This window comes from Aspergillus tanneri (assembly GCF_003426965.1).
Source record: "Aspergillus tanneri strain NIH1004 chromosome Unknown AapTan_4_pilon_pilon_pilon, whole genome shotgun sequence".
NCBI classification, from domain to species: domain Eukaryota; kingdom Fungi; phylum Ascomycota; class Eurotiomycetes; order Eurotiales; family Aspergillaceae; genus Aspergillus; species Aspergillus tanneri.
Window position 1 is genome coordinate 3,114,002 of NW_022984631.1, and position 22,984 is coordinate 3,136,985.

Below are 22,984 nucleotides of genomic sequence, written 5' to 3' on the forward strand. Positions count from 1 at the left end.
CGACAATTCCAGAGCCCAGGAACGGTGAGCTTATAAGTTTAGTAAACCGAAAAGCAGAGCCCTTTACATCTCTAGTTTCCATTCCAGAAGGGGCGTACGCGATGTCTATAAACCATGGTTAGCATACGTGATGGGCAAGATATTCTGGAAGAGGGAAACTTGCCAACTATTTCCTCATCTTCTGCACTTGTCTGGACCTCTGGGTCCCATTTCCGTATGTATCCATGTAGAACTCCTCCTTCCTTTTCCCAAGCATCGAGGTATTCTTCGCTATCTGAAGAATCGTCATGCCTTCTCTTCGACTTCAGCTTCCTTCGCCGATTGCCTGTCTTTCGTTTCCCTGTTTCAAGCTCTTCTGTTCTGATGATTTCTTTGATCGTAGAAAGGGGATATCGTTGACCCTCAGAAGTCTCACCATCACCATAAACGCACCGTTCGTTTCTCCAATAGGCAAGGGGTCTAACCGATACACGCCCTGATCTAGTGTGTGTGGCGCTGCTCCCTGTGGGTTCTTCTCGTTTGAGAATATACAAGCCTCGTCCCTTCAAAGGTCCTGTGCGGTTGACGTAGCTTTCAACAACCTGCTCCAATTCAGGGTGTCCTGATGAATTACGGTCCTCCGGAGCTTGGTTGAAGGTCTTGGTTTTCTTCGATGGTCTTTGCTCCTCTGTATCATCTTTGGCCTTAGCCTGGCTCTTTGGGGGTCTCCCTGGGCGTTTGCGTTTCTGTGATGGTTCTTGGACTTTTGCTACATTGCGCCGAACAGTATCTTCTTCTCCACCTTCTTCATCCTGTGCATTTCTTCTAGGTTTAGCGACTGTCTTCGCTGATTTGTGAGCATATAATTGAGGAGATACAATTGAGTGTGAGTCTTCGCCGACGCCGTTCTGTCCAATCTCCTCTCTTTGGTCGCCTTCAATGGCATTATTGTTGGTGTTAAAGCTGTCCACAAACTCATTCTGGATCTGTTCGAAAATACCTGCATTTTCATCTCCATTGAATGGGCTGTTCGCGTCGCTGTCCGAAAAGGTCAATGGAATTGGTGGCTCTGATGTTTTGTTACCCTTGGTTCGCGTGCCATTTAAAGAGGGCGCATTTATAGAACGGTTCGTAAGAGGAGAAACATCTTGCCGAGAGTCCCCCTTTGTGTTTCCCAAGCTCTTGCCGTCAGAGGGGCTAGAGGAGAGGATATCAGGTTGCGGGCTTTGCGAAGATCGCAAGCCGGGGGTTCTCCGCGGTGACCCAGTTAAGCCAGACTTCATAGGCGAACGAGCAACAGGAGGTAGGTGATAAGATCCGCGGCTACCATTTACACCACCGAGAAAATCTGCCGGGCCGAGGGCGTTATCTGTGTGTAAAGGATAGATGTAAGCACTATACCGCAGTCCAGAGGATGTTTGTCCATACCCTCGTCCATTGACATCCCATCCGAGCCAATCGAAGCATCGTTCATATCATTGACTCCATTATCTGGCGAAGGAGATCTCTCAGGAGACGACCACATCCCTTCAATGTCTTCCATTCCATGCTCGTCACGCTTGCCCTCCTTTAAGGTGATCCCTGTGCGCCTGTTTCCATCAGTCCCCGATAAAAGAAACTGACAGTGTTTAGAGGTTTTCTGTTTAATTAGACGCACTAACCTTCCGGTTTTGCCAACATTTGAGTAATCATAGTCGCGGGCTTTTGTGGGCCCACGAGGAGCCATCGTTGCGGAGGGTCGGGATTGGATGCGGCAAAGGCGAGTTCAGCAGAATGCAAGTCAATAGAAAGACTGTAGGGGAGCGCGTTATCTAGATGCGGTTAATCGTGGTTTAGTACAAAGGCCAGTGCTGGGCCAATGTAGAACGAGGAAGTTGCAGGCGATTTGGCGGGGAAGAAGGGGGCAGATGTAAAGTTGAAGGCTGCAGAGGGGAACTGGAATTCATCATGGGCGGACAACACGCGCGGAAGCGCCGCTAGTCCGGAACGGTTTGAGACGCGCCCAGCAAAAGGCCTGGGAAAGAAATACATCCAACCTGTCTTTTCTACTGTTATTAACACAGACTACGATTCTTCTATAGGGGAGTTTGAACAGGCAGCGATCATGGAAAAGTCTAGTCCATGCATTTCCCAAGAGGCCCCAACACTCACGGGTGCTTTCGTCCCACCTAGTATAGATCACACCCGATTACTAGCTGGAGAATCCTACGCCTTCTACTCGTCTTGTCCCACTGGAATCGAAGCACATAGCTCCTGCGCCGCTCCTGAAACAAACACAAGGAATACAGAATTCTCAAGCCTAGCTGGATCTCACTCACGAAAACATTTCATTTTGGGGGTAGATGAAGCTGGACGTGGTCCAGTTCTGGGGCCTATGGTTTATAGTGCATTTTATTTGCCGCTTGACCTTCACCATTCGCTTTTGGCTCAAAAATATAGTTTTGATGACAGCAAAGTCCTGACACCTGCTGTGCGCACAAACTTAATGCGGTTACTTTGCACACCAGGAACACCATTGTTCGAGTCATGCGGGTGGGCGACCAAAATATTATCTGCGCGAGACATCTCGTCCGGCATGATGCGCCCTGGAGCTTACAATTTAAATGAGCAGGCGATGGATGCCACTATTGAGATCATCCGAGGCATTGTCGAGGACCAAAAGGTGGATGTCAGAGAGGTCTACATTGACACTGTTGGGAATCCGACAGCCTACCAGCAGAAGCTGGAGCGAATATTCCCTTCATTGAAGATAACTGTTGCCAAAAAGGCTGATTCCCTGTATCCATGCGTTAGTGCCGCAAGTGTTGCTGCCAAAGTGACCAGAGATATAGCACTAAATCTCTGTCATGAAAACGTGCTAGTCGCCCAACAACCAGGGGATCCTTCCCTTACAAGTGCTACAGACACCTGGGGCAGCGGATACCCCTCTGATTCGAAGTGCATTTGCTGGCTTCGAAGAAACATGCAGCCTATTTTTGGGTGGGGAAATGAATGTCGTTTCAGTTGGGGTACTGCGAAGGAAATGCTGGAGTTGAAGGAAGGATGCAAGGTTGATTGGGGGGCAAATGAAGACAACGCGCAACTCAGGGAGTTCCTTCTGATATCACCTGATAGTACTGGAAGAACAGGCCAAGAACTGGGGGAGTGGTTTGGGTATAAACCAGCAGAAATCCTTTGACAAAGGCTGGAGGCCTAAATACTCGGTAATTATAATAATCCTACCATCAGCCCTGTCCTTGACAACCCCAACTCAATGGCCTTGAATATTTTTGAAATGTCTCAAGGCACCTCCCTTCGCCCCTTTTCTCGGTCCTATCATACTCCGTCGCCGGAGAAGCCGTCATGGCATTTGGGATGCAACACGAAAGGAGCAGTCTGGGTATCTAAACTAATTTGTAAACTTACAATCTGACGGAGTTTGATGCCTTTAAAACCCCTTTGGCCAAAATCAAAACAGACCAAAGAATCGTGTCTCGTAACAAAGATTACAAAGTCGCCGTTGGGAAGTAAAAATTATCCCACAAGTACTCGTAATCTTCAATCACGCTGCCCACCAAATCAAGTAAAGGTTTACCCTTCATCCTTCCCGTTAAACCTTTCAACCAGTACCTGCTCAAAGTCAGTAACGTATCTTGGCTGGTCGTCTGAACATGTCGAAAGATCATACTTAGTTATGTTCTCATAAAATGCGCCTCGTAAAAGCCACCAACCCATCGCCCATCCTCTCTTTCCAAGTTCCTCACGCTCGAGACCTGTCAGTCCCCGGAGGCCGCCAGCGACCCTCTCTTTGAAGTCAGATTTAGCGAGCTGCCGGCACCCATATTCCATTCCAAAGCCAATCAGCCAGGGTCTCCAGCTTCGCTTATCTCCACTCCATCTTTGCATTGCAAATGCATAAATCACCGGCCGAAGGATGTATAATATTTCTGCTAACTGTCCTTGACCAGTAACACGGTGCAAGAGAGTCTTCGGTGGTTTGATGTCATCAGCCGTGAGAACTTTTGATATAAGATAGTTCGAGATATCGTTGACATCCGGAAGAGAAGGAAGCGATAATCCTGTGCGAGGCATGTTCCAGTCCAGGTTCGAGGATCGCTCGCTATCTGGCGTCTGCATACCATTCCAGTCGCTTCCTTCCAACTCTTCCGACCTTGGGTCGGCTTCACGCTCGGGCAAAGGGGGACTGACTAATGGTCTAGAATTTGTGAGACGAAGCAGAAATAGGCGACAAATTGCTTTAATGACTTCAATGAAGGTAACCACCCTCCACCGGATCTTTTCACCGCGACGTCGCGCAATCATTTCCCAGAGTAGTTCCGTATATTGTATCATTTGAAGAGTAACAGCAACTCTATGATAGAGGGGTGAACTGGATGTCCAGTACTTAGTATACCGGGAATGTGGTGTTGGCGAGGGTCGAGAGATGGTTGACGGAAGTCTAGAAATGACGCGAGACACGAGAGAGTCATGGTACAATGATAGGAGCTGTACAGCTGAATGCACTGCATATAAATCGTTAAAAGGGCTGATTGCCTATAGAATAGGTCTCGACATACCGCATTCTGACGGTATCTCTGAATCTCGGTATCGTCCTGTATGAAATAGCAACCATCAGCCTTCCTCACTTGTACGCATACACGGCAGACAGGCTTTCGATCTAACCAGGGATAATATAAGTTAGAGATCTCAGTGCCGACTCTACTTGGCCAACAGCACTAGCATTCTTCGTCACGAAGTCCTCATACAGTGGAAGCCATTTGTATGGTTGCCAAAACACATGGTGTTCTGGTTTATGAGAACTCCATGAAGGTTCCATCTCCAACACAGACGTCTATCAATGACACCTGCAATCCTTCAATCCTTATACCGACCTCGATGAAATAAAAAGTGGAAACATGACAAGATGGATGGTGGGAGGAAGCAGGGATATACGGTGGTGATTTCGGCATAGCCCGTGTATGCCAAGAAAGTCATACCGAGGCAGGGTGTTCCGCCAACCAATTTGAGATGAGACAGTGAGACTTACTAATTTACTAATCAAGATCTTGAAGCTTAAAGTCGACTATACTCTGTATATGATGAAGAATTTGAAATACTCCCTATGCATGTGCGTGCGCTAAGCATTATATACAGCATTGAATTTTGGAGGCCTCATAATGTAAACTGTCATAATTTGTCTTACTCATCCGCAAATTTCCATATGCCATCAGGGCGCATTGCTTCCCTATACCGTTGTCTTACCTTGTCTCTGTTAAGCTTTGAGGCAACTTCATGGTCGTGTTCTAATTCCTGTGTATTAGGCATATCTGCACGCCAGAATCCAGGAGGTGTAGGGGGACGTTCATGATGATGTCTGTGTCTCCCATATTGATTGGCAATGAGCCTTGCTTTTGCCTCATGAAGCAGCTTTTGATAATCTGCAGTTGTAAGCCCATCAAGAATGCCTTTTTCTTCCCCAAGATAATCCTCGACAATTTTCAGTTCTTCTTTTTGGCAGTTTGATCGATGGCTTGGAAAACCAGCCAAACGTGCCATGGCAAGGAATTTCTCGCCACAGCACTCTGAGCGTGTGCAGCCGCGTATAGATTCGCGTTCTTTTTTGTTGCGAACAACAGTATTATATGCAAAATCCAACCCTTTATTATAGTTTGTATTTATTTTAAAGTCGTTAAGATCAAGCCGATGCAAAGGCCGAGCTCTGTAAGGTTCGTCCTCTGGGCATGCCTCATTGGTATTATAGCCTAATCCCCATGTCACGGGGCTATCTGGAACATCTCTTTGCATGTTTGGTGTTTGGGTTTCTTGCGATTGTGCTGATAATACAATCTGTTCATGGGACAATCCGGTGTCGGATGATACTGTACAATCCTGGTCTGTACATTCATCACAGTTTTTAACGTTCACATGGCGCGCCGTATCCTCCTGCAGCTGTAGTGCATTTCTAGGAGGTAAAGGCCCATTAAGAAGATTCTGTAATCGCTGCTCAGTCAATGCGGGAACAGTATTTCGGACTGGCTGAGAGGAATTGATCTGAGTTAGAGAATTGCCTAATCCTTTTCGCATTTGATGCTCTGAGCATTCTTCGTCGCCATCTTCTGCAAGCGAAGACACTGAAAGGTTGACAAATCTTGTCTTCCTTTCTGTGGTTCCAACAGGGTTGTCAATTCCATCGCTTTCCTGAGCTCCAATGGATCTATCGTGTCTCAAGAGTGCTCCTAACGAGGTTGACAGCACATGTTCATTTTGAATTAGAACCGGCTCTTTTGATCCACTGTTTGCCATGCTTTCATTGCCAGGCGAAATTTTAGGGAAATATTCCTGCAATTCCAGGCGCCTTTTCTTCAAAGCCTGTTGTCCATGTGAATTGTCATTTCTCACAATCTCTTCTCTCACAGATGGATCTGGTAATGTTGAACGCCTTGAAAATTCACCATGCACTGGCGATGAGGGATAGTCACTAGATGATTCGTAGTTTGATTTAAAAGTTGGCGTATGATGATGGCCGTCCGACTTAGAGCCGAGCGTGTTCGGATTGAAATTCGACGTACAGTCCATACCATCGGGTTCAATACACTTCGGCAATTCAGACGCATTGAAAGTCGACGCTGTCAGTATCTTCCGAGGTTGTTGTTGATTCACATCTCTTTGAGTTCGTTCAAATCTGACCGGGAACCCATCAAGCGCAAGCGTGAATCCATCGCGACCAAGGCAATCTCGCCAATGTGCTAATTTCTTCTTATGACGCTTGATTTGCGACCTGAGCTCGACTGTTGCCTTGAGGAGGGTTTGAAATTCCTCGTAAAGTGCAATATATTTGTGATTAGCAACCTCCATTTCCCTCGAGTCGAGTTTTGTGTTATTAGCGCCATTGCCATCGTTGGAGACTAAGACATGCCGTGGTGAATATGCTTCCTTTAATTGAAAAGCCCTGTCAACAGCAATTTCAGTATTTCTTGCATCAACATCATTCCTTAGCAGCTCCTCTCGTAGAATATCAATTTCATATTTTAGTTTCTCTGCTTCTGCAGCAGCTCTATTTCGTTCTTCCTCGGCGACCTTCACTTTCTCTTCCGCCCTCTCAACTTTGCTATCGCGAATAAGAATTTCGGAGTGCAATTCTCTATATGCATTATCAAAAGACTTTTCGAATGTTTGGGCAACAGAAGTATGGAGCTGTTTTAGAATATCCATAGATAATACCACGCAGCTCTTCTTGCGCAACAATAATAGTGAGACGCGACCGAATGAGTCGACCAGCACTCGCGGCTTACGCGACTAAGGCAGAGACAGGGTTCCCAGCCTAGCCTACCTAGGTGACAGTAACAACAGGCCTACCAACAGCTCGGTACTTCTCTGTACCTCCTGTATAGTCCATGTCTGGGTAGGTTGGCAACTATTTTCTCACAATATCTATACAGTATTCTGTATAAAGCAATTTATATTTTAAAAATATTTATCTCGAAATAAGTTGGGGGTGGTAATTGTAAAGTCATATTTTGGCATTTGGGTTCTGTGCCTCCCCCCTCCACACATAGATTTCTAACTACTGCTACTCTAAGAAGAGTACACTTAGGTTGTACACATCGGTACCATTATTTCAAATTGCAATCCACCTTATCTACCAAGACATTGGTCCGGAGTAATTGGCATATATATACTTAGACGGTATTGCAGAGAAGGTACCAACCTACTCCTGCAAAACACCAAAGGCACTGATAACTAGTTAACTAACTGTAACCGGTAAGCGAGCATTCCATAAAGGCGAGCGTCCTCTAAATCCCATATAAAACAGTCCTTTCTGTAACCTAAATATCCCAAAAACATTAAGAATTTATAGCTTAATTCATTAATGGTCATAGTATGTGCTTCTTTTCTAAAGTATTATAAATTTAATAGATTTATATAAGATTTATGCCATTGTATCCTAGTAATTAATAAAATACACAAAAATACGGCTGTATTTACTATATTAAGAGAACTATAGAAATCGAAACTCTTTATACATAATTTATTGGTTTATAATGTAATATAATTCTAATAACAAATCTACAGCTTCTCTAGGTTTGTCGTTGCTGAGATATCCAAGGCTTAAAACTAGCCCTTTTTTATGGGATACGGAGCTGGAACACCTACATGGAACCCTCGCTTACCGGTTACGTCTAGTTAACTATGTACGGTACCAAGTACGTCAGTCTTCACTTGGAGCTGATGCTTGTAGGACCCCACATAACCTGTATCGACTCCAGTAGCGACCACCTCGATACACGTGGAACACTGCATTTTGCATCCGTCTCCTATACTGATTCATGTGAGATATTTAATCCGCTCAAAGAATGCCGAAAAGACGTAGCAATGATCAATCTTCACATCTTCCTGTACGAAAGCGTGCACGTGTGGCGCAGGACAAGAAAACCGACCGCCTCTCATATCTAAGTGACGAACTTTTGATTCATATATTGAGCTTCTTGTCAACGTCGTCCCTACTCCTCTGTCAAAGGTACGTCCATACGTGTGAGCAGATATAGTACATCTGGACTGACATATGTCGCCTCTATCCAGAGTGTCTCGTCGGTTTTATACATTAGCAGGAGACTCGGAGCTTTGGAAAAGGCAATACTACTCTCGATGGGTACTGCCTCGAGCGCATAGAATAGCCAACGTTAAGCGTACCAATACAAAGTTGTCCAATTTGAAATACTCGCCAAAAGTGTCAACGTGGCTGGACCACGCTCATTTGACAAATGATGGCAAGAACACAAACTGGAAAAGGCAATATCGTCTAAAGCATAACTGGTCAAACGGAATCTGTCAGGTGATTAAAATCGAGTTTCCACAGCCGCCACGGCCACCAATGCTCGTGAAGTTCTATTCCGGATTTGTTTTTGCAGTGGACTTAGATAACGGGCTCAGGGTCTGGGAAGCTGGGAGTCTCAAGTCTTGCTTAGCAAGGATTCCTGTCGTGGACTCTCCTGATGCCCCAACAGCATTGGTGGCAACTCAGCACCAACGACAAAACTTGATCGAAGTCGCTGTGGGGTTTGAGAGCGGCCGTTTTAGTGTGTATTCATTTGATACCAAAATATTGCAGCTGTGTCTGCACTTCTCTAAAACTACTAACGGTCCCATAACTATGGTTGCCTTGTCATTCCCTTACCTTCTAATGGTCACACAACATAAGGTTTTGTCACTGTATAAGATCCCTCCTGAAAAGGACAAATCGGCCCAACTTGAAACGACAGAGGGCCTGTTGCTTGCGTCACTCAAAGCGGATAGTGCTCTAGCCCCAATGTCATTATCTATACGTGCTGTGGGCTCGGAAATTATAGCCGCCATTGTGTACAGCTTTTTCCACATAGGGTGCGGATGGTCATTGGGCATACAAGAGTTGCACTTCAACAAGATCGGCCATCAAAAAAAATGTCGGCTTGCAACGACAGTGGACTCCCAATATGGAATGGGGTCTCTCTTTTCCCCCACTGGCGGTCGTTTATCCGCTGTGGGCTATGAAAACGCACATGGTCAGCAACATGCAGGACATACCGATCCGTCCATCCTACATCAAGAACCACCAACCTCGGTCTCCTACTCTCATCCTTACCTTTTAACTTCCCATGTCGACAACACCTTGACAATGTACCTTGTCGTATCTACAGCTGCTAGTCTCTTCATCAGAAGTGGCCGGCGGCTATGGGGTCACACTTCATCAGTTTCAACAGTACAGGTCAGTGATCGTGGTAAAGCAGTTTCTGTTAGCTCGCGGGGAGGTGAAGTTAGGATATGGGAACTAGAAGCTCTGGTCTCATCCGTCGGTACCCATGGGGCCCCGAGAGGTGACATCAGTATCCAGGCTAGCCCTGAGAATAAGCAAAGTCAGGAGCATAGAGATCTTGATGTACTGTCTGATACTCCACTTTGTCAAATTGGTGAGACCAGATACATCCATTCCCTTTCTGCGTATATACCGCGTGAGCTGGCTCAATTGGGCAGTTGTATTGGATTTGATGATGAACGAGTACTATTACTTCGGGAGAAAGAGGTTGGGACGCAATTACTTGAGCTTTATGACTTCACATGACCCGTCTTTGTTGAGTAGGCCTTCAATTGGAAAAGGGCATAATAGGACCGGGGAATTGCTAGGCAGTATATATTTATTTTATATTAGACGCATGTGATGATTTATGGTGTACATAGTTTGATTTCGAATGTGGTTGGTTTATTCGCAGCCCACAAAGTTTTTGCTACCTACATATAATTCTAGCTAATAGAGGTTTTTCTTATTTGTTGAACACAGGAAAGACCTTACCCATAACCAACATCCTAATAGCATCTTGGATAGGGGTAGTACATGGACTAATAGATGCATCACCGAGCAAGTACGCCTCTTTTCCTTTTGAAGCACTTATATATTAAAAGCTTCTGTGACTATTGGAGAACAGTGACTTTACCACTATTTTGTTTTTCTCCTTCATAGTATCCTAACTGCCCATATGTAAGTGACATACAATACCAGACATTGTTGAGTACAATGACCAAAATATTAAACACCTGGTATACCCGGAAATATTGGATATGATGGTAGTAGAATTCTAAAACAAAATCAAATACAAGGAGGAGAGTGAAGAAGGGAAAAGAATGCAAGGAATGTAATGGTCATTGACAACAATACTGTCAACTTGTCAGCCTTGTTGCGCTGCAGGAACCACGGGAACTGTTCCCCCGCACCGACTTTCCGAACTAACTTAGCTTTTTATTATCTGCATTAATCAATCTCTGTCATTTCTTCTGATCAGTAAATCTCTGACGACCCAGTTTCCACAAATTTTTTTTTTCCCCCAAAAAAGGAACCGAAGGAACGAGAATAGACAAGGAGATAGTCTGTTTAATTTTTTTTTTTTTCTTGCCTGATACTTTCTCACTCGGATCTTGCATCTCTCTTCCTTGTTTCACTTTTATTTCATATAACCCTCCAAAATGAGTTTCCAAGCTGGAGGTCGTGGATGCTTCAATTGTGAGTTTTTACTCTGGCTAAAAAAAGTCATTTTGCTACCCTGCTGCTTTCCACCTTGAAGGTCCTTACGTTTTAGCCTCGATAAACCAATGTCCTGTCACTCCCTGATATATCTTTTTTTTTTTTTTGAGAGAGAGAAAAAGAGAAAAAGAACCATCAACACTACTATTTTTTGTTATTATTATTGCTGTTTTCGCCATCATCCCCAAGAAGCATCTGTGGTCAATTTTAGACCTTTTTTAACCCCCCTTTCTTGTGTGCGACCATAGCCTTTTTTTTTTTTTTTTTTTTTTATTTTTTTGGCTTTTGGGGTTTTCCCTTCTTCTTATTCCTTCTGAAGAATCTTTTCTGTCTTTCTCAGAATGGAAAATCTCTTCATATTTCTATCATCACTATATTAATGCTAACATAACTTCTCATACAGGTGGCGATGCCTCACATCAGGTAAATTACACACCGTCTTCACTTGTCTAGGACATGTACTATCATACCCCTCCTCAATTTAAATTCACTATAATCGCATTCGAGGGCAAATGGGAGATTCTCACGTTCTATGATTATTAGGCCCGTGACTGTCCCAAGAAGGGTACACCTACTTGGTAAATTAGATTATCTTCCATATATTTTAAAGCTCCCTATCGCTAATCATTCCTATTGCAGCTACAATTGTGGTGGTATGTTTACTTTGCTTTGTGTTAAAACCCTGCCATTGGCGATATGATTCCGTAGATTTCAAGACTAATCGAAGTCACTAAACACAGGGCAGGGTCATGTTAGTATGTCAATTCACTATAACTCTCTCAGTCTCATGCATATATATCTAACAATGGACACTTCTAGGCCGCGAATGTACAGTAGCTCCTAAGGAAAAATCATGCTACCGCTGCGGTGCTACCGGCCACATCTCCCGTGAATGCCCCCAGGCAAGCTCGGGTGAAGGCTACACTGGTACCGCTGGCGGCCAGGAGTGCTACAAATGTGGCAGGGTCGGCCATATTGCTCGGAATTGTCCACAGGGCGGGTACGGAGGTGGATACAGCCAGGGTGGATTCGGTGGACGTCAGCAGACATGCTACTCATGTGGCGGATTCGGCCACATGGCCCGTGACTGTACCCACGGTCAAAAGTGCTACAACTGTAGGTTTCACTTTCTTCATGAGATTAAATGGAGATAGTGTCGATATTAATAACTTGCCTCTAGGTGGAGAAGTCGGACATGTCTCTCGTGACTGCACTACCGAGGCCAAGGGTGAAAGAGTTTGTTATAACTGCAAGCAGCCCGGACACGTCCAGGCAGCTTGCCCTAACTAAATTGATTTACAATATTTAAAACTTTCGTCTCTATCGCACTGGGATCTACGGGACCCGACATCAAAGACGTCTCTGATTGGAGCTGCACTCTTTGTACCGGACTCGAAATTTCATTTTCCGTTCCCCCCCTGTAGCCAAGTCACGACTTGGCTTTACGACTCTGGTTCTCAATGACTTCGTCCCTCGATTCACGGTATTCCGGAGATATCATAGGAGCTTTGAATCTCATTCACGGCCTTTAAACTTCCACTTCTGAAGTTATGGGTAGGAAGTTTTGTTTTGGCCTCGAAACTGGCAGATGGATGGTCGGGGTTACGGATGAACGTGTATGATGAATTTTCCTTTTGTGTAATGCGGAAGACAAGAGCCAGAACTATTTTTACCACAGATTTTCTAGCTTCAAAAAAGAAATATTGATTGATTACGTGGTTCCGCTCCTTAATATATATTTTTTTTTTTGTTTTGTTTTTCCTATGCATATATTTCTTTCCCTGGTTGCCTCCTTTCTACGCTTCTTTGAAAATCTACAAGATGCATCACCTTTATGCTAACACAGTAACATATCACTGACTACATTATTGGCTTGTCCTCTTTTACTATAATGACAATTTCATAGCTAAAAGGTATTTTATGTCGTGCCCTACAAAGTAGATTGCGTAACGAGCCCACATCAGGTTGAATGAATAGCACGCAGAATCCTTAGAATGGACCATGCACGTACATACAGTATGTGCATGTAAGATAATGGCGTTCAAGAGCTGCAACTACACGTCATTGCTCGTTGAAACCGAGGAACATCACCACAGAAGCGCTCCTCTTCATTCTTGTCCATGCCCCATTCATCCTTAAATGGATTCAAGGCCATATGCATTACACGACCTAAGATTTTCTGATCTCCACGGTGCTCAACACGCTCAATAACTTCATCAAGGATCCAACTACGTGGTACGAACTAAGGCTTACGATTAACGAAACAGGTCAGAATACCAATTCAGGAGGCTTTGCCGTACCTTTGGGTTCACCGCCTTCATAGCTTTTCGTCTCTCTTCGTCGCTATCTGGACCCCAGTCCTCGAGAATCCGAGATCTCCAGCTATCGAGCCATCTACCAATGCGCTCCTTTGCAGAGTCGCTGGTGTAACCAATTCCGCCAAATCCTTCTTCATGAAAAAACACCGACGCAACATCTTTCCTTTGATGTTCGGTCTCGATACTGGAAAGGGGAACATCAGAGAGTCGTCGGAAAAAGTGATTGAAGTCCAGTTCCAAGGCCTCCAATGTGTCAAGTAGTTCAGAAAATAGAACTTGGAAGTCGGTTTCCATTTTAGTTTTCAACCCTAGTCGTTTGCTCATCAGGTGCTTGTACTCGTTCAGGAATACTATCCTGAACTCATCGCCCGCTCGCTCGATAATGGTCTCCGCACGCTTGACAACGGCTGGTGCAGAATCTTCTGTCAATCCCTCTTTCACAAAACTATCTTCGTCGACCGTATCCCCTGCTCCAATGAGCTCGCCCAACGACTCTCCGAGTCTGACTAAATTCCACCAAATGATACTTGGCTGGTTTTTGTAGGAATACCTCAGAAGATGGTCATCGTGGTTTGGCGTATAGTTGGGGTCAAAATTATCCATGAAAGCAAATGGGCCGTAATCGAGTGACAAACCATATATGGAAGTGTTGTCTGTATTCAGGACACCATTCATGAAACCATAGGCTTGCCAGGCGGCCACAGTTTTAGCATTCCGCCGCGCAATCTCCCTATACAGCCTTGCAAATCGATTCTCTTGTATGCCCTGCTGCTCTTGTATTTCATTCCACGGAACCCCCCTAGCTGGATTATCCACAATGTGAGGAGGTTGATCCTTGCCTATTGGCACCGCAGCCGGCAGGGCCTCCCATCCATGGAGAACATCTTCAGCGGCAAAGGTGGCTAATTTCCGGACCAAATCCCTCTCTCCGCGCGCGTGCGGTAGGTCAAAAGTTCCAATTCTAAGCCAGGACTCGGCGAACCTAGCCACTATGGCACCGGGTTCCATACGCTCCCGTAAAACCTTAGATTTGGGCAATAGCGTGATTGATAAGGCTCTAGTAGTAGGGATGCCAAGTGTTGAAAGAGCTATTGGGATAATAAGTCAATCTTGTAGCACGTTTACGAAACGCGTAATAGGCGATACCTTCTGATACGATATATTCACGGATGCTGGAACGAAGAACAGCCTTTCCGTCTGCAAAGCGAGAATAAGGAGTACGCCCAGCTCCTTTAAGCTGCAATTCATATCGAATATTGGTTTTCTGGTTCATGCACTCAAACAAACTGATGGCACGCTACTACAAATTAGCTTAAGCCCAGCGCTTGACTAATTAATATCAAAACCTACTCCATCACCAAGCTGGCCTGCCCATGAACCGCTGCAAACAAGTCAATCCTTTAGGTTACTATTTTTTTTTTTTTTGGCTTTAAGGAGTGCTTGATCAACATACAACTGCCAACCTTCCGACTGTTAATACCAATGGATTCTAGCTGGCCTAGTACAAGCAGATCTCACCTCCATAGCACTGTGCCCAGGGATATATTCCCCCCGTATCCTCATTCCAGTTAAATTCGTTGCCAGATACCAATGCTTGAAACTTTGGCGTAAGTTCTTCTCCCGGCTTTAACCCGAGGTCAGCCACTGCTTTCGGACTGACTCCCAAAAGCTCCGTTGCCTCGGTCGGCTCGGGACGAACATAAGTGTAGAGGGCGCCCTTCACTAACCGAGGACCAAGCGTCTCCCTCGGCGCGTTATGGGAAGATTCGGGTGTCTGGAAAGCAGGGTCAGGAGGCAGTTTGGTTGTGAAGACATTAGACTTCGGAAGGTCAGCCAAAGACGATCCCATAGTACAGCCAGAGAATTGGGAAGTCATTTGACCCAAACGAAGGAATGCCCGTGACTGATTCAAATTATTGCAGAAAGACATGAGCCAACGGCAAGCATAGATCATGTATGGGGGTTAAATCACCAAAACAGTGCCAAGCTTGTCAAAAGAGGGGAGTGGACAAGACTGGAAGGAAAGACAATGGGTAAAAGAATGAGCCTAAACGATGACATCATTTTACATGAAAATTACTAAGACTCTCAAACTAGTTAACTAATAAAAAGCAGCTCGTCGCATGTTAATCACTGTAACTACATTAGGTTGGCATCCCAAGATCTAGAGATTCTACGCATCCACCTTAGTAGCAATGTAGCCAATTTAGCTAAATCAGTTCCAGACTATTAGTTAAATAACTAATGACATCTCTAAAGTGTCCTTTCATACCTTTGTCTTCTGGATATTGCTAGCGTTATTGTGATATTGATATTAATCAATAGATCAAGAGCGCAACTTAGATATGATACGGGACTGACCAATAAAATGCTGTAAGGTAGTATACATAATCTAGAGAGAGCCTGGATGGATGTTTAATAACAAGTTAGTTGGTAATCTCCATTGTGTACATATAGATATTACTTAGTAGTAGCTAACTAGTTATTCGTCCATTCCTTAATAAAACGAACGGTTGTCCTGCCAAGCGTCTCCACTTTACCACAGCCTTTATTCGCCAGCTTCCCTCCCGGACCATCCCCCAAAGTTGCTCCCTCTCTTTATCTCTGCTACCACCCCTCTTCTCGTGGTTTCCCTGTTCCCTCCTAATAACCTTTTGTATGAACACTACATACACCTAAAGATCCAAAGATATTCTCTCTACGTGGCCTTCGACACCAAAAATTAGAGTCTGGGATCCAGTGGCACCTGTCCACTACGGTTCTCTTCACTATCGAGACAGTGAATGAATATATTATATCTCAATTTTCTCGAATGCTCGTCCTGTTCCACATATCCATTGCACAGAGAAAAGCAAAACGCAGAAAACGATCCTATTGTCGCTCGCCTTAGCTTCCCTGCAGGCTATTTTTGACGGCTCATGTACTGTACAATTGTTTGTATTCAGTTGCAAACACCGTGCCCAAAACCTCGACAGTAACACAAACCTTGAAAACAAGCGAGCTTACGCTGTTGAATTACCATACCCTTTCCTGGGTGGAGACGCGAGTCTGTTAATCCTATACCTACTCTTGTGATGCTCTGGTGCTTTCTAGCCCCAACATCTAAATTATATGAAGTTCGATGTACCACTGATATTTCAGAGCCCGCAAAGAACCAAACAACAACTATATGTGAATACTATGAGCTCAGCCTTCACAACTAGGTCGCTGCGGTTGTCGTGAGGCTCCTAATTGTCCAGCGAACAGGCTGCAATGTCGGTGAACCAGCCCTTTGGCTCCACGGATGATGGTATAAGAATAACAAAACCCAAAGCCTCCAACCAAAGGCCATCTACAGCTGTTAAGGACACAATTGATCGCAGACTAAAACACCTTAAAGAAGAAGTCCTTCCTATCTATCCTTTTCTCCTCACAGTTCCAACCGATGTGCCGTTTCGCCTTGGGAGTCGCTTTATCAACAATTGGGCAGTGAGCAGCGACGGCCCATTCAGCCCAGAGGAGCAACAACTTCAGTATATGACATTTTTAACTCACCACGAAGGGGATTCCTTGTTGGTGGCTGTAGGGGATTGGTCTGACGGAACGGGGAACGTCATGTCCGATCTGCGTCCTGACCCCCAAAGTGCGGCAAGCACGCCCTCGAACAGGTCCATCAAGAAGATTAGCTTAAATGATTATAAAAATAAGAGGAAGACTAGTGGAACGACTTCTCCTGTTGGTCAGGAAGCTAACAACCATACCACTCCAACGACTTACGTTGTCGCCGATACCCACCGCATTCCAAAAGTCGACCCTATAGGAAATAATCTACAGAGGAAGTCAAATAAATTCGCATTTATTCAGCCCTCTTCTGGGCATACTCTCGAGAGCACAGAGCGCAAACGATGCCCCGAGCCTGAAAACGAAAATTCGAGGCCACAGGAAAGGAAAGAACCTAGGATAACACACCAAAAGAAGCCAAGATTGTCTCCTACCGGTTCGATTGAGCCTAAAACACTAGATCGGTCGAAGGCGAACGAGCTTCCAACCCTCTTATCACCCACTCTTCCACCGACCACCAACAGCCCTAGACTACCCCGTCTTTTATCTCCCACCTTACCGCCAGATCTCGAGAAAGAGCTAGCCAGGTTAGAAGGGAATCCGCCACAGCAGAAACGTAACTCGAGTGCCGAGTTAGTGAAAGTTCGGTCAAAACAAGACAGACCATTGAATCGCAGCACGCAGGTGGATTCAACACCCACTATTAGTAGGCAGGGATCAAATGGTAAATACCTGAACTCAACATCTGACAGGAATGCTACTGCTTCCCCCCCGGTGATACCAGAGAGCCATGGTACACCGAAGACGAGCTTGACATACCAGACAAACAGCAAAGCAAGTTCGCTTGATGCTTCAGTGAGACAACAATTAGTTGTGAAATTGAAGTACGGCAGGTCGAATAGGAAGCGTGTTGAGGCTCTTCTCAAGTTCTCTGGCAAAAAGAAACAGGCTCCGCCAAACTCCCCGGTGAGGGACCCCGTCGACCCCGAGCTTTCCCAGACAATGAAAGTTGAACAGAACGTGATGAGGATCCCTGCACCTGACCGCTCTAGTTCCCGATCACATCGTGTAGAAGGTAGAACAAAGCTAGGGACGAGTACACAATCGATTGTTTCTTTAAGTGAGGGGCCCAGAGACCCAAAGCTGTCTATTCCGGAGAAGGTCCGCACATCTAAGCTTCCCATATCAGATTCCGCACTACACCAACAAGGGAGAGCAAGTCAAGCTTTGGTAGCCTCAGGAAGGGACCTCGGAGTCTCAATGACTCGGTCAGAGACTGGTTGTGACAGTAAGACACCCTTTTCGTCAGTCGTCAAGAATACTGTAGCCGAAGCGGTTGCTACTGCGAAGCTGTCACCGCTACAGTCTAGTGGCCAACCAACTGTTCAACGAAACAGTGATCGCCGAGCTTGGAAAGATGAGTATCAGAAATATGGAAATCTGGGCCGGGAGTTAAAGCATGCTGCGGAGCGGCATACTGCGAAAGATACTGTGACTGGTGCAGATGAGAAGCTGGCTGTGGCAACTGCGATTGAAGCCATTCTCTGCTTCATTCTAGCATTTGTTGCTGATGATCAATCGAAGACTTTACCTAGCCAAGCTGGGGATTCGTCATCATGGCTATCTATCCTTGCATATTGGCGCGTTGTGAAAAAGAACAGTATCTCTTACCCACATCTTCACAGTCTTTGTTCAATTCTTGGTGCTGTTTCTTACGATGCTATTCATTCACTTGATTTGGAACGACTTGCGATCACCCCACTACCAAGGGAAAATACGCCCGCGCAGGCCCCACTGAGTGATGAGAGCAGTGCTCTAATAGAGGAAAGCAGAAGGAATCGAAAGGAAATTCAAGAATTGAAAAATCGGCTACCTGAGTACTACAGGGAATCTCAACGACTATGGCTGGAAGGTCTACGAGGACTTTCGGAGGATGTCCTTGCTCGTGAATTTCCCAGTACCTGGTCCAAGCGATCCAGAAATTTTTCCGAACAAGGGAGGCAACAACTTAAAGTTGGGGATTTCTCTGGCGAATTCTTCTTGCCGCTAGGGAGAGCCAACTCCCCCGTGGAAACTGTCCGGTTTGGATACGAGGTTCTTAAGGAGTGGTGCACGAAGGAGGGTGTAGTATGGAGGGGTCTGCTCAATCTATAATTACTATTTCGCTTTCTCGGACGTATATTTTGGTTATCCACATACCTCAGCTAGGTATGTGCTAGTGTTCCAGGTTGGATTAAGGAGGCGGACTGGCGTGCTTGCCTTTTTTTTTGGAGGCAGTGTGCTCTCTATAACTCTAGAACGTATCTATATACAGAGTACATACCTAAGCATACGCCCCTAATAATGTCAAGTCCACCTAAGTTAGCACAAATAGAGAAATGCGTTTACATATACTACACAGATGCATTTAAAACTTAGTAGATTCACACCCTCCCTATAGATAGGTGAAAATATCCCACCAATTTTTTTTTTTTTAGGCTACTATAGCGTTATCCTCTTTCCTGTTTAAGATTGAAAGCTACGAGGAAATCAATATCACTCTCTAAACTGACCAGTCCCCTTCCTGTATATATAATTATATAATGTCGAGACGAATTCTCCCAGCTCCCATGATACACTATTACGTCTTACTAAGTGCCCAAGTTTATGGTAGTCAAATGGATTTGTCATTAGATAGAACATTGCTGGAGGAAATACAGATCAACAAGAAGCAGTTACAATAGTTTGCTGTATTTCTAATCAAGCAACAAAGGGTTGTGTACAGAGGAATAGATATCCCTTTAACTCCCTCCCCTTTTGTTTTTGACTTCTGTACGAATGACAGCGCTATTGCACTGAACTATGAAGTCCTTCACCTAGAGAAGAGATTTGAGGAAACTTAAAGCAGACTGGTTGAATACATTGCCAACTTTACTAATGGAAGCCAATGAGCACCTGAAGGATTGTCTATGGAATATAGAAAGGGGCAGTCCAGTGGTAAGATGATATGATCTGTATGAGATTCCGTCAATTATCAGAAGAATTATCTTGCCAAACCAGGGCTGATACCTTTTCAGTGCAGTGGAGTTCTACTGATGGATTCCTGCTTTGAGAGTGAGAAAGGTATTGCGATGGCTGGGGAGAGGCTCGTTCACATCCAAATAACTAATCAATGGGGGCTTGATCAAAGCTTATCCTTAAATCTTCCGCATATAACTAACAATATCAAACCACTCATTATATTGAGATAATAATCTACGGATGTTTCAGGTGTTGACTTTCCCTCGTGAATCTCCCATATAAATTTTAATTAATTGCCTTCAGCTCATCCTAAATTATTTTTATACCGTCAACACATAGTAAAACGTCAGGATAAGAGGAAATCAGGCTTGGCTGCCACCCACTTTTGGCTCGTTGCCAAAGAGCCAGCCAGCTTCCCGACAATACCTAGCCTCTCCGCCATTAGTTCCAGTTTCGCTGCTCCAACAGATGACAGAAGCATCTACTATATCAGCAATAATACCTTCTATTGCCCCCAGGACGCTCCAGCCAATTGTTCCTGCAATCAACCCAACCAAGTAAGCATACATACTGCCTCTGACTCCACCAACACCCAAGTTTCGGGCAGCGGATACCCACCCCCCAAATCCAAGCGCCAAAGACGTCATAAGGCGAGCGGCATGTAAAATAAGCTTTGAAATTCGGTAGGAATCAAGGTGGGCTACGCCTTCATGCGACCAAGATCGCGGATGCAGTGCTGGTGTAGGTGTAGTTATTCGCGGCGAGAGATGTATCCGAGCAAGACCACATGCAGAGATAACAAGTGGCTGTGAATGAATTGCTCCGTAGGTAAGTGCAAGAGGGTCTGTGAGAGCAACTATCGGGGTAGGAACAAGTGAATAAGCAAATAGGCTTAAAACCGACGTAATACGACTCGGTAGCAGGACAAAAGGGAGTCGAACTGACAACGCAACCAGTCGGGAAAGGCAGATTGTGCCAAATAAAGCTGTTAAAGAATGAACTATTGCCGCTTGTACTACCTGCCTAGATGTTGGAGCTGGACGTGCGAGGCGATGGAAATACCACTGGCTTACTGTTGCAGCGGTGACGGCACGCTGGATACCAGCAACAACTCCCAGAGACCATAAATAAACGATGATAAAATAAGCCCCTAGCCACCAACTGCTAAGGTTGATGAAAAACTTCGATTCCGAAACGTGTCCAACCAAGAACACCCTAGTGAACATAAGCATCCATATCCAGGTCCACAAAACAATAAAGATGAGAATGCCGAGGCCAAGAGCCAGCAATTCAATGTTTGCGGCAAGTATGCGACATGCGAACTCCAGTACTTCGATTGCCCTGCCGATAGCATGGCGGCCTCGAATAACATTGTATGTCCACATACTACCCAGGAGGAATGGAACAATAGAACCCCATCTCATTAGTTTGTCCTGAATGCTAATACCATGCCAGGCACCTTTAAAGCTTGAGAAAAACGTGTAAAGGGAGAATGAATATAAGATCACTGGGACGGCAAACATGACCACGTACACCAGCTGGCGCACGTGGGACCGTAGTAGGGCAAGCCAAACCAATGATATGAGAATTGAAATAGCGGTATAAACCGCAAGGAGATAGAATGATCCATGAATAGTTAGGTAAACCGTATCCCCCCATTTAGATCTGTCCCCTGATGGGGCAGAAGTGTGAAGATACACAAGAAACGCAGTGGCGAGAAGACAGGCCAGAGCGGTTAAAAAAAGATGTCCCCAAAAGGCATCGTAAGCTGGCGATTCCAACGATCCTAGTGGAGCTGACGCCTGACAAGAATCCGAGGGAATCTCTGGGAGACCAGATTCCAACCGAGTTCGCTTGTCTGTTTCTGTGGGTATGAAAGATGAGTCTATCCCTAGACTACCTTTGCGGTACCCAGGCTGCTCTCTGAATCGTTGAATAGATGGAGGGTCATCATCACCCGTTTCAGAGCTTGCCTTATCCATGTAGTAGTCAAAGCCTATTGTGTCATCAAGACGAACATTGAACAAGTTTTCCCTGGCCCTGCAGCTAGAACCACCGTTCTGAGTGCTTTTTCGAGCAGTGTCAGCAGTCGCATTGTGTCTACCACGATTAGATTCACTATCACGCCATGAACTTCTTATCCCTTTGCTCTTCCTTGACGCATTACTGTTAGGAAGCTTGTGTTCATGAAAGGTGCTAATATCATCCTCATCCATCTCCGAGGAATCCCTCAGGTGAATGCTCCCAAAATGGCGTCTCGACTTTTGCAATGCATAGAAGTCGGCAATTTCACGCTCACACTCGTTTTCATCATCTTCGCGAAACTCGTCGGCGGCACTGTAAAAAAGAGGCGCAGGCTGAATTAAACTCCGCGAACCAATACGGAAGTTAGAGGTTTGGGAGGCAGTGGGCTGGTACGGATCGACTGTCATTCGCGGTAAGAAAGGGCGAGAGGATAGTAAGTGAGTATTTTCCTGCTGTGTGAGACGGTAGTCCCTACGCGGTTCATTGTGGCGAGGTCCTAACCGCGACTGCGACTGAGCAAGAAATCGCGAAGCGTCTATGCGATAGTGAGAAATGTCCGCCGATTCTATGGGGCCAGAGAATAATAACAACATTATCGCTGTCACTACAGCTCACATACATTCTGAGAACATTCTCCAGTATTGCCAAGGCACCTGTGTTCTGTTTTCAGTGGTTTGTGATTCCTAATACTCCCCTAATGGGATGCCAGGTAAAGCGGTGAGCGCGTTCGATAGAGGCTTCCAAATCAGCATTAGGTAGCTGTAAGAGTAAAGACAGTAACCGATAAGAGTTTACAATAGTAACATTAGCAGGCGTAAACTAGTTTTATTCTGGCGTTAAGAATCTCAGTTCCTGGGTCGAGGATTGTCCTTGCATGGTGGGATAAAGAAGCAAGGTGCAGCGTCATATGGTAAGGTCATGAATGAATGACTCAGCTGCTACCCTTCCTTTCTCCACCCCAGCTATGTATATGCCAATATTATCTTGCCGGCATGGTATGTCACTAGCCGTTTACTAACAGCGATACTAACCCCCTTCCGGCACCCTGCTCTTGCGTGGTAGAGACCATTATCATTTATTTACTTACTTACAC

At 45.3% G+C, this 22,984-nt stretch overlaps 8 protein-coding genes across 8 annotated transcripts; 4 read left to right on the forward strand and 4 right to left on the reverse strand.

The window, feature by feature from the left end:
* Positions 1–63: 63 nt before the first annotated feature.
* Positions 64–1,705, reverse strand: ATNIH1004_006214 (Cupin domain protein; the record flags this gene model as incomplete). The annotated part of the gene is made up of 4 exons (XM_033570850.1): positions 64–105; positions 168–1,348; positions 1,408–1,568; positions 1,641–1,705. The coding sequence occupies 4 exons, from the start codon at positions 1,703–1,705 to the stop codon at positions 64–66; spliced, it is 1,449 nt and encodes a 482-aa protein (XP_033426882.1).
* A 648-nt stretch (positions 1,706–2,353) lies between these two features.
* Positions 2,354–3,157, forward strand: ATNIH1004_006215 (ribonuclease H2 catalytic subunit RNH201; the record flags this gene model as incomplete). Its single annotated transcript, XM_033570851.1, has 1 exon — positions 2,354–3,157. The coding sequence occupies one exon, from the start codon at positions 2,354–2,356 to the stop codon at positions 3,155–3,157; it is 804 nt and encodes a 267-aa protein (XP_033426883.1).
* A 307-nt stretch (positions 3,158–3,464) lies between these two features.
* On the reverse strand, positions 3,465–7,170 carry PEX16 (Peroxisomal membrane protein pex16; the record flags this gene model as incomplete). The annotated part of the gene is made up of 5 exons (XM_033570852.1): positions 3,465–3,588; positions 3,647–4,174; positions 4,536–4,571; positions 4,617–4,636; positions 5,221–7,170. The coding sequence occupies 5 exons, from the start codon at positions 7,168–7,170 to the stop codon at positions 3,465–3,467; spliced, it is 2,658 nt and encodes an 885-aa protein (XP_033426884.1).
* A 1,660-nt stretch (positions 7,171–8,830) lies between these two features.
* Positions 8,831–10,054, forward strand: ATNIH1004_006217 (WD domain protein; the record flags this gene model as incomplete). Its single annotated transcript, XM_033570853.1, has 1 exon — positions 8,831–10,054. The coding sequence occupies one exon, from the start codon at positions 8,831–8,833 to the stop codon at positions 10,052–10,054; it is 1,224 nt and encodes a 407-aa protein (XP_033426885.1).
* Positions 10,055–10,950: 896 nt separating this feature from the next.
* ATNIH1004_006218 (putative zinc knuckle domain protein (Byr3)) lies at positions 10,951–12,298 on the forward strand (the record flags this gene model as incomplete). Its single annotated transcript, XM_033570854.1, has 7 exons — positions 10,951–10,987; positions 11,412–11,431; positions 11,552–11,586; positions 11,648–11,661; positions 11,749–11,763; positions 11,828–12,124; positions 12,189–12,298. 7 exons carry the CDS (start codon positions 10,951–10,953, stop codon positions 12,296–12,298), a joined length of 528 nt encoding a protein of 175 aa, XP_033426886.1.
* A 751-nt stretch (positions 12,299–13,049) lies between these two features.
* ATNIH1004_006219 (YdiU domain protein) lies at positions 13,050–15,175 on the reverse strand (the record flags this gene model as incomplete). Its single annotated transcript, XM_033570855.1, has 6 exons — positions 13,050–13,250; positions 13,309–14,414; positions 14,473–14,623; positions 14,677–14,707; positions 14,790–14,796; positions 14,845–15,175. 6 exons carry the CDS (start codon positions 15,173–15,175, stop codon positions 13,050–13,052), a joined length of 1,827 nt encoding a protein of 608 aa, XP_033426887.1.
* Positions 15,176–16,578: 1,403 nt separating this feature from the next.
* Positions 16,579–19,020, forward strand: ATNIH1004_006220 (uncharacterized protein; the record flags this gene model as incomplete). Its single annotated transcript, XM_033570856.1, has 1 exon — positions 16,579–19,020. One exon carries the CDS (start codon positions 16,579–16,581, stop codon positions 19,018–19,020), a length of 2,442 nt encoding a protein of 813 aa, XP_033426888.1.
* Positions 19,021–20,228: 1,208 nt separating this feature from the next.
* ATNIH1004_006221 (uncharacterized protein) lies at positions 20,229–22,484 on the reverse strand (the record flags this gene model as incomplete). Its single annotated transcript, XM_033570857.1, has 1 exon — positions 20,229–22,484. One exon carries the CDS (start codon positions 22,482–22,484, stop codon positions 20,229–20,231), a length of 2,256 nt encoding a protein of 751 aa, XP_033426889.1.
* Between the last annotated feature and the right edge of the window lie 500 nt (positions 22,485–22,984).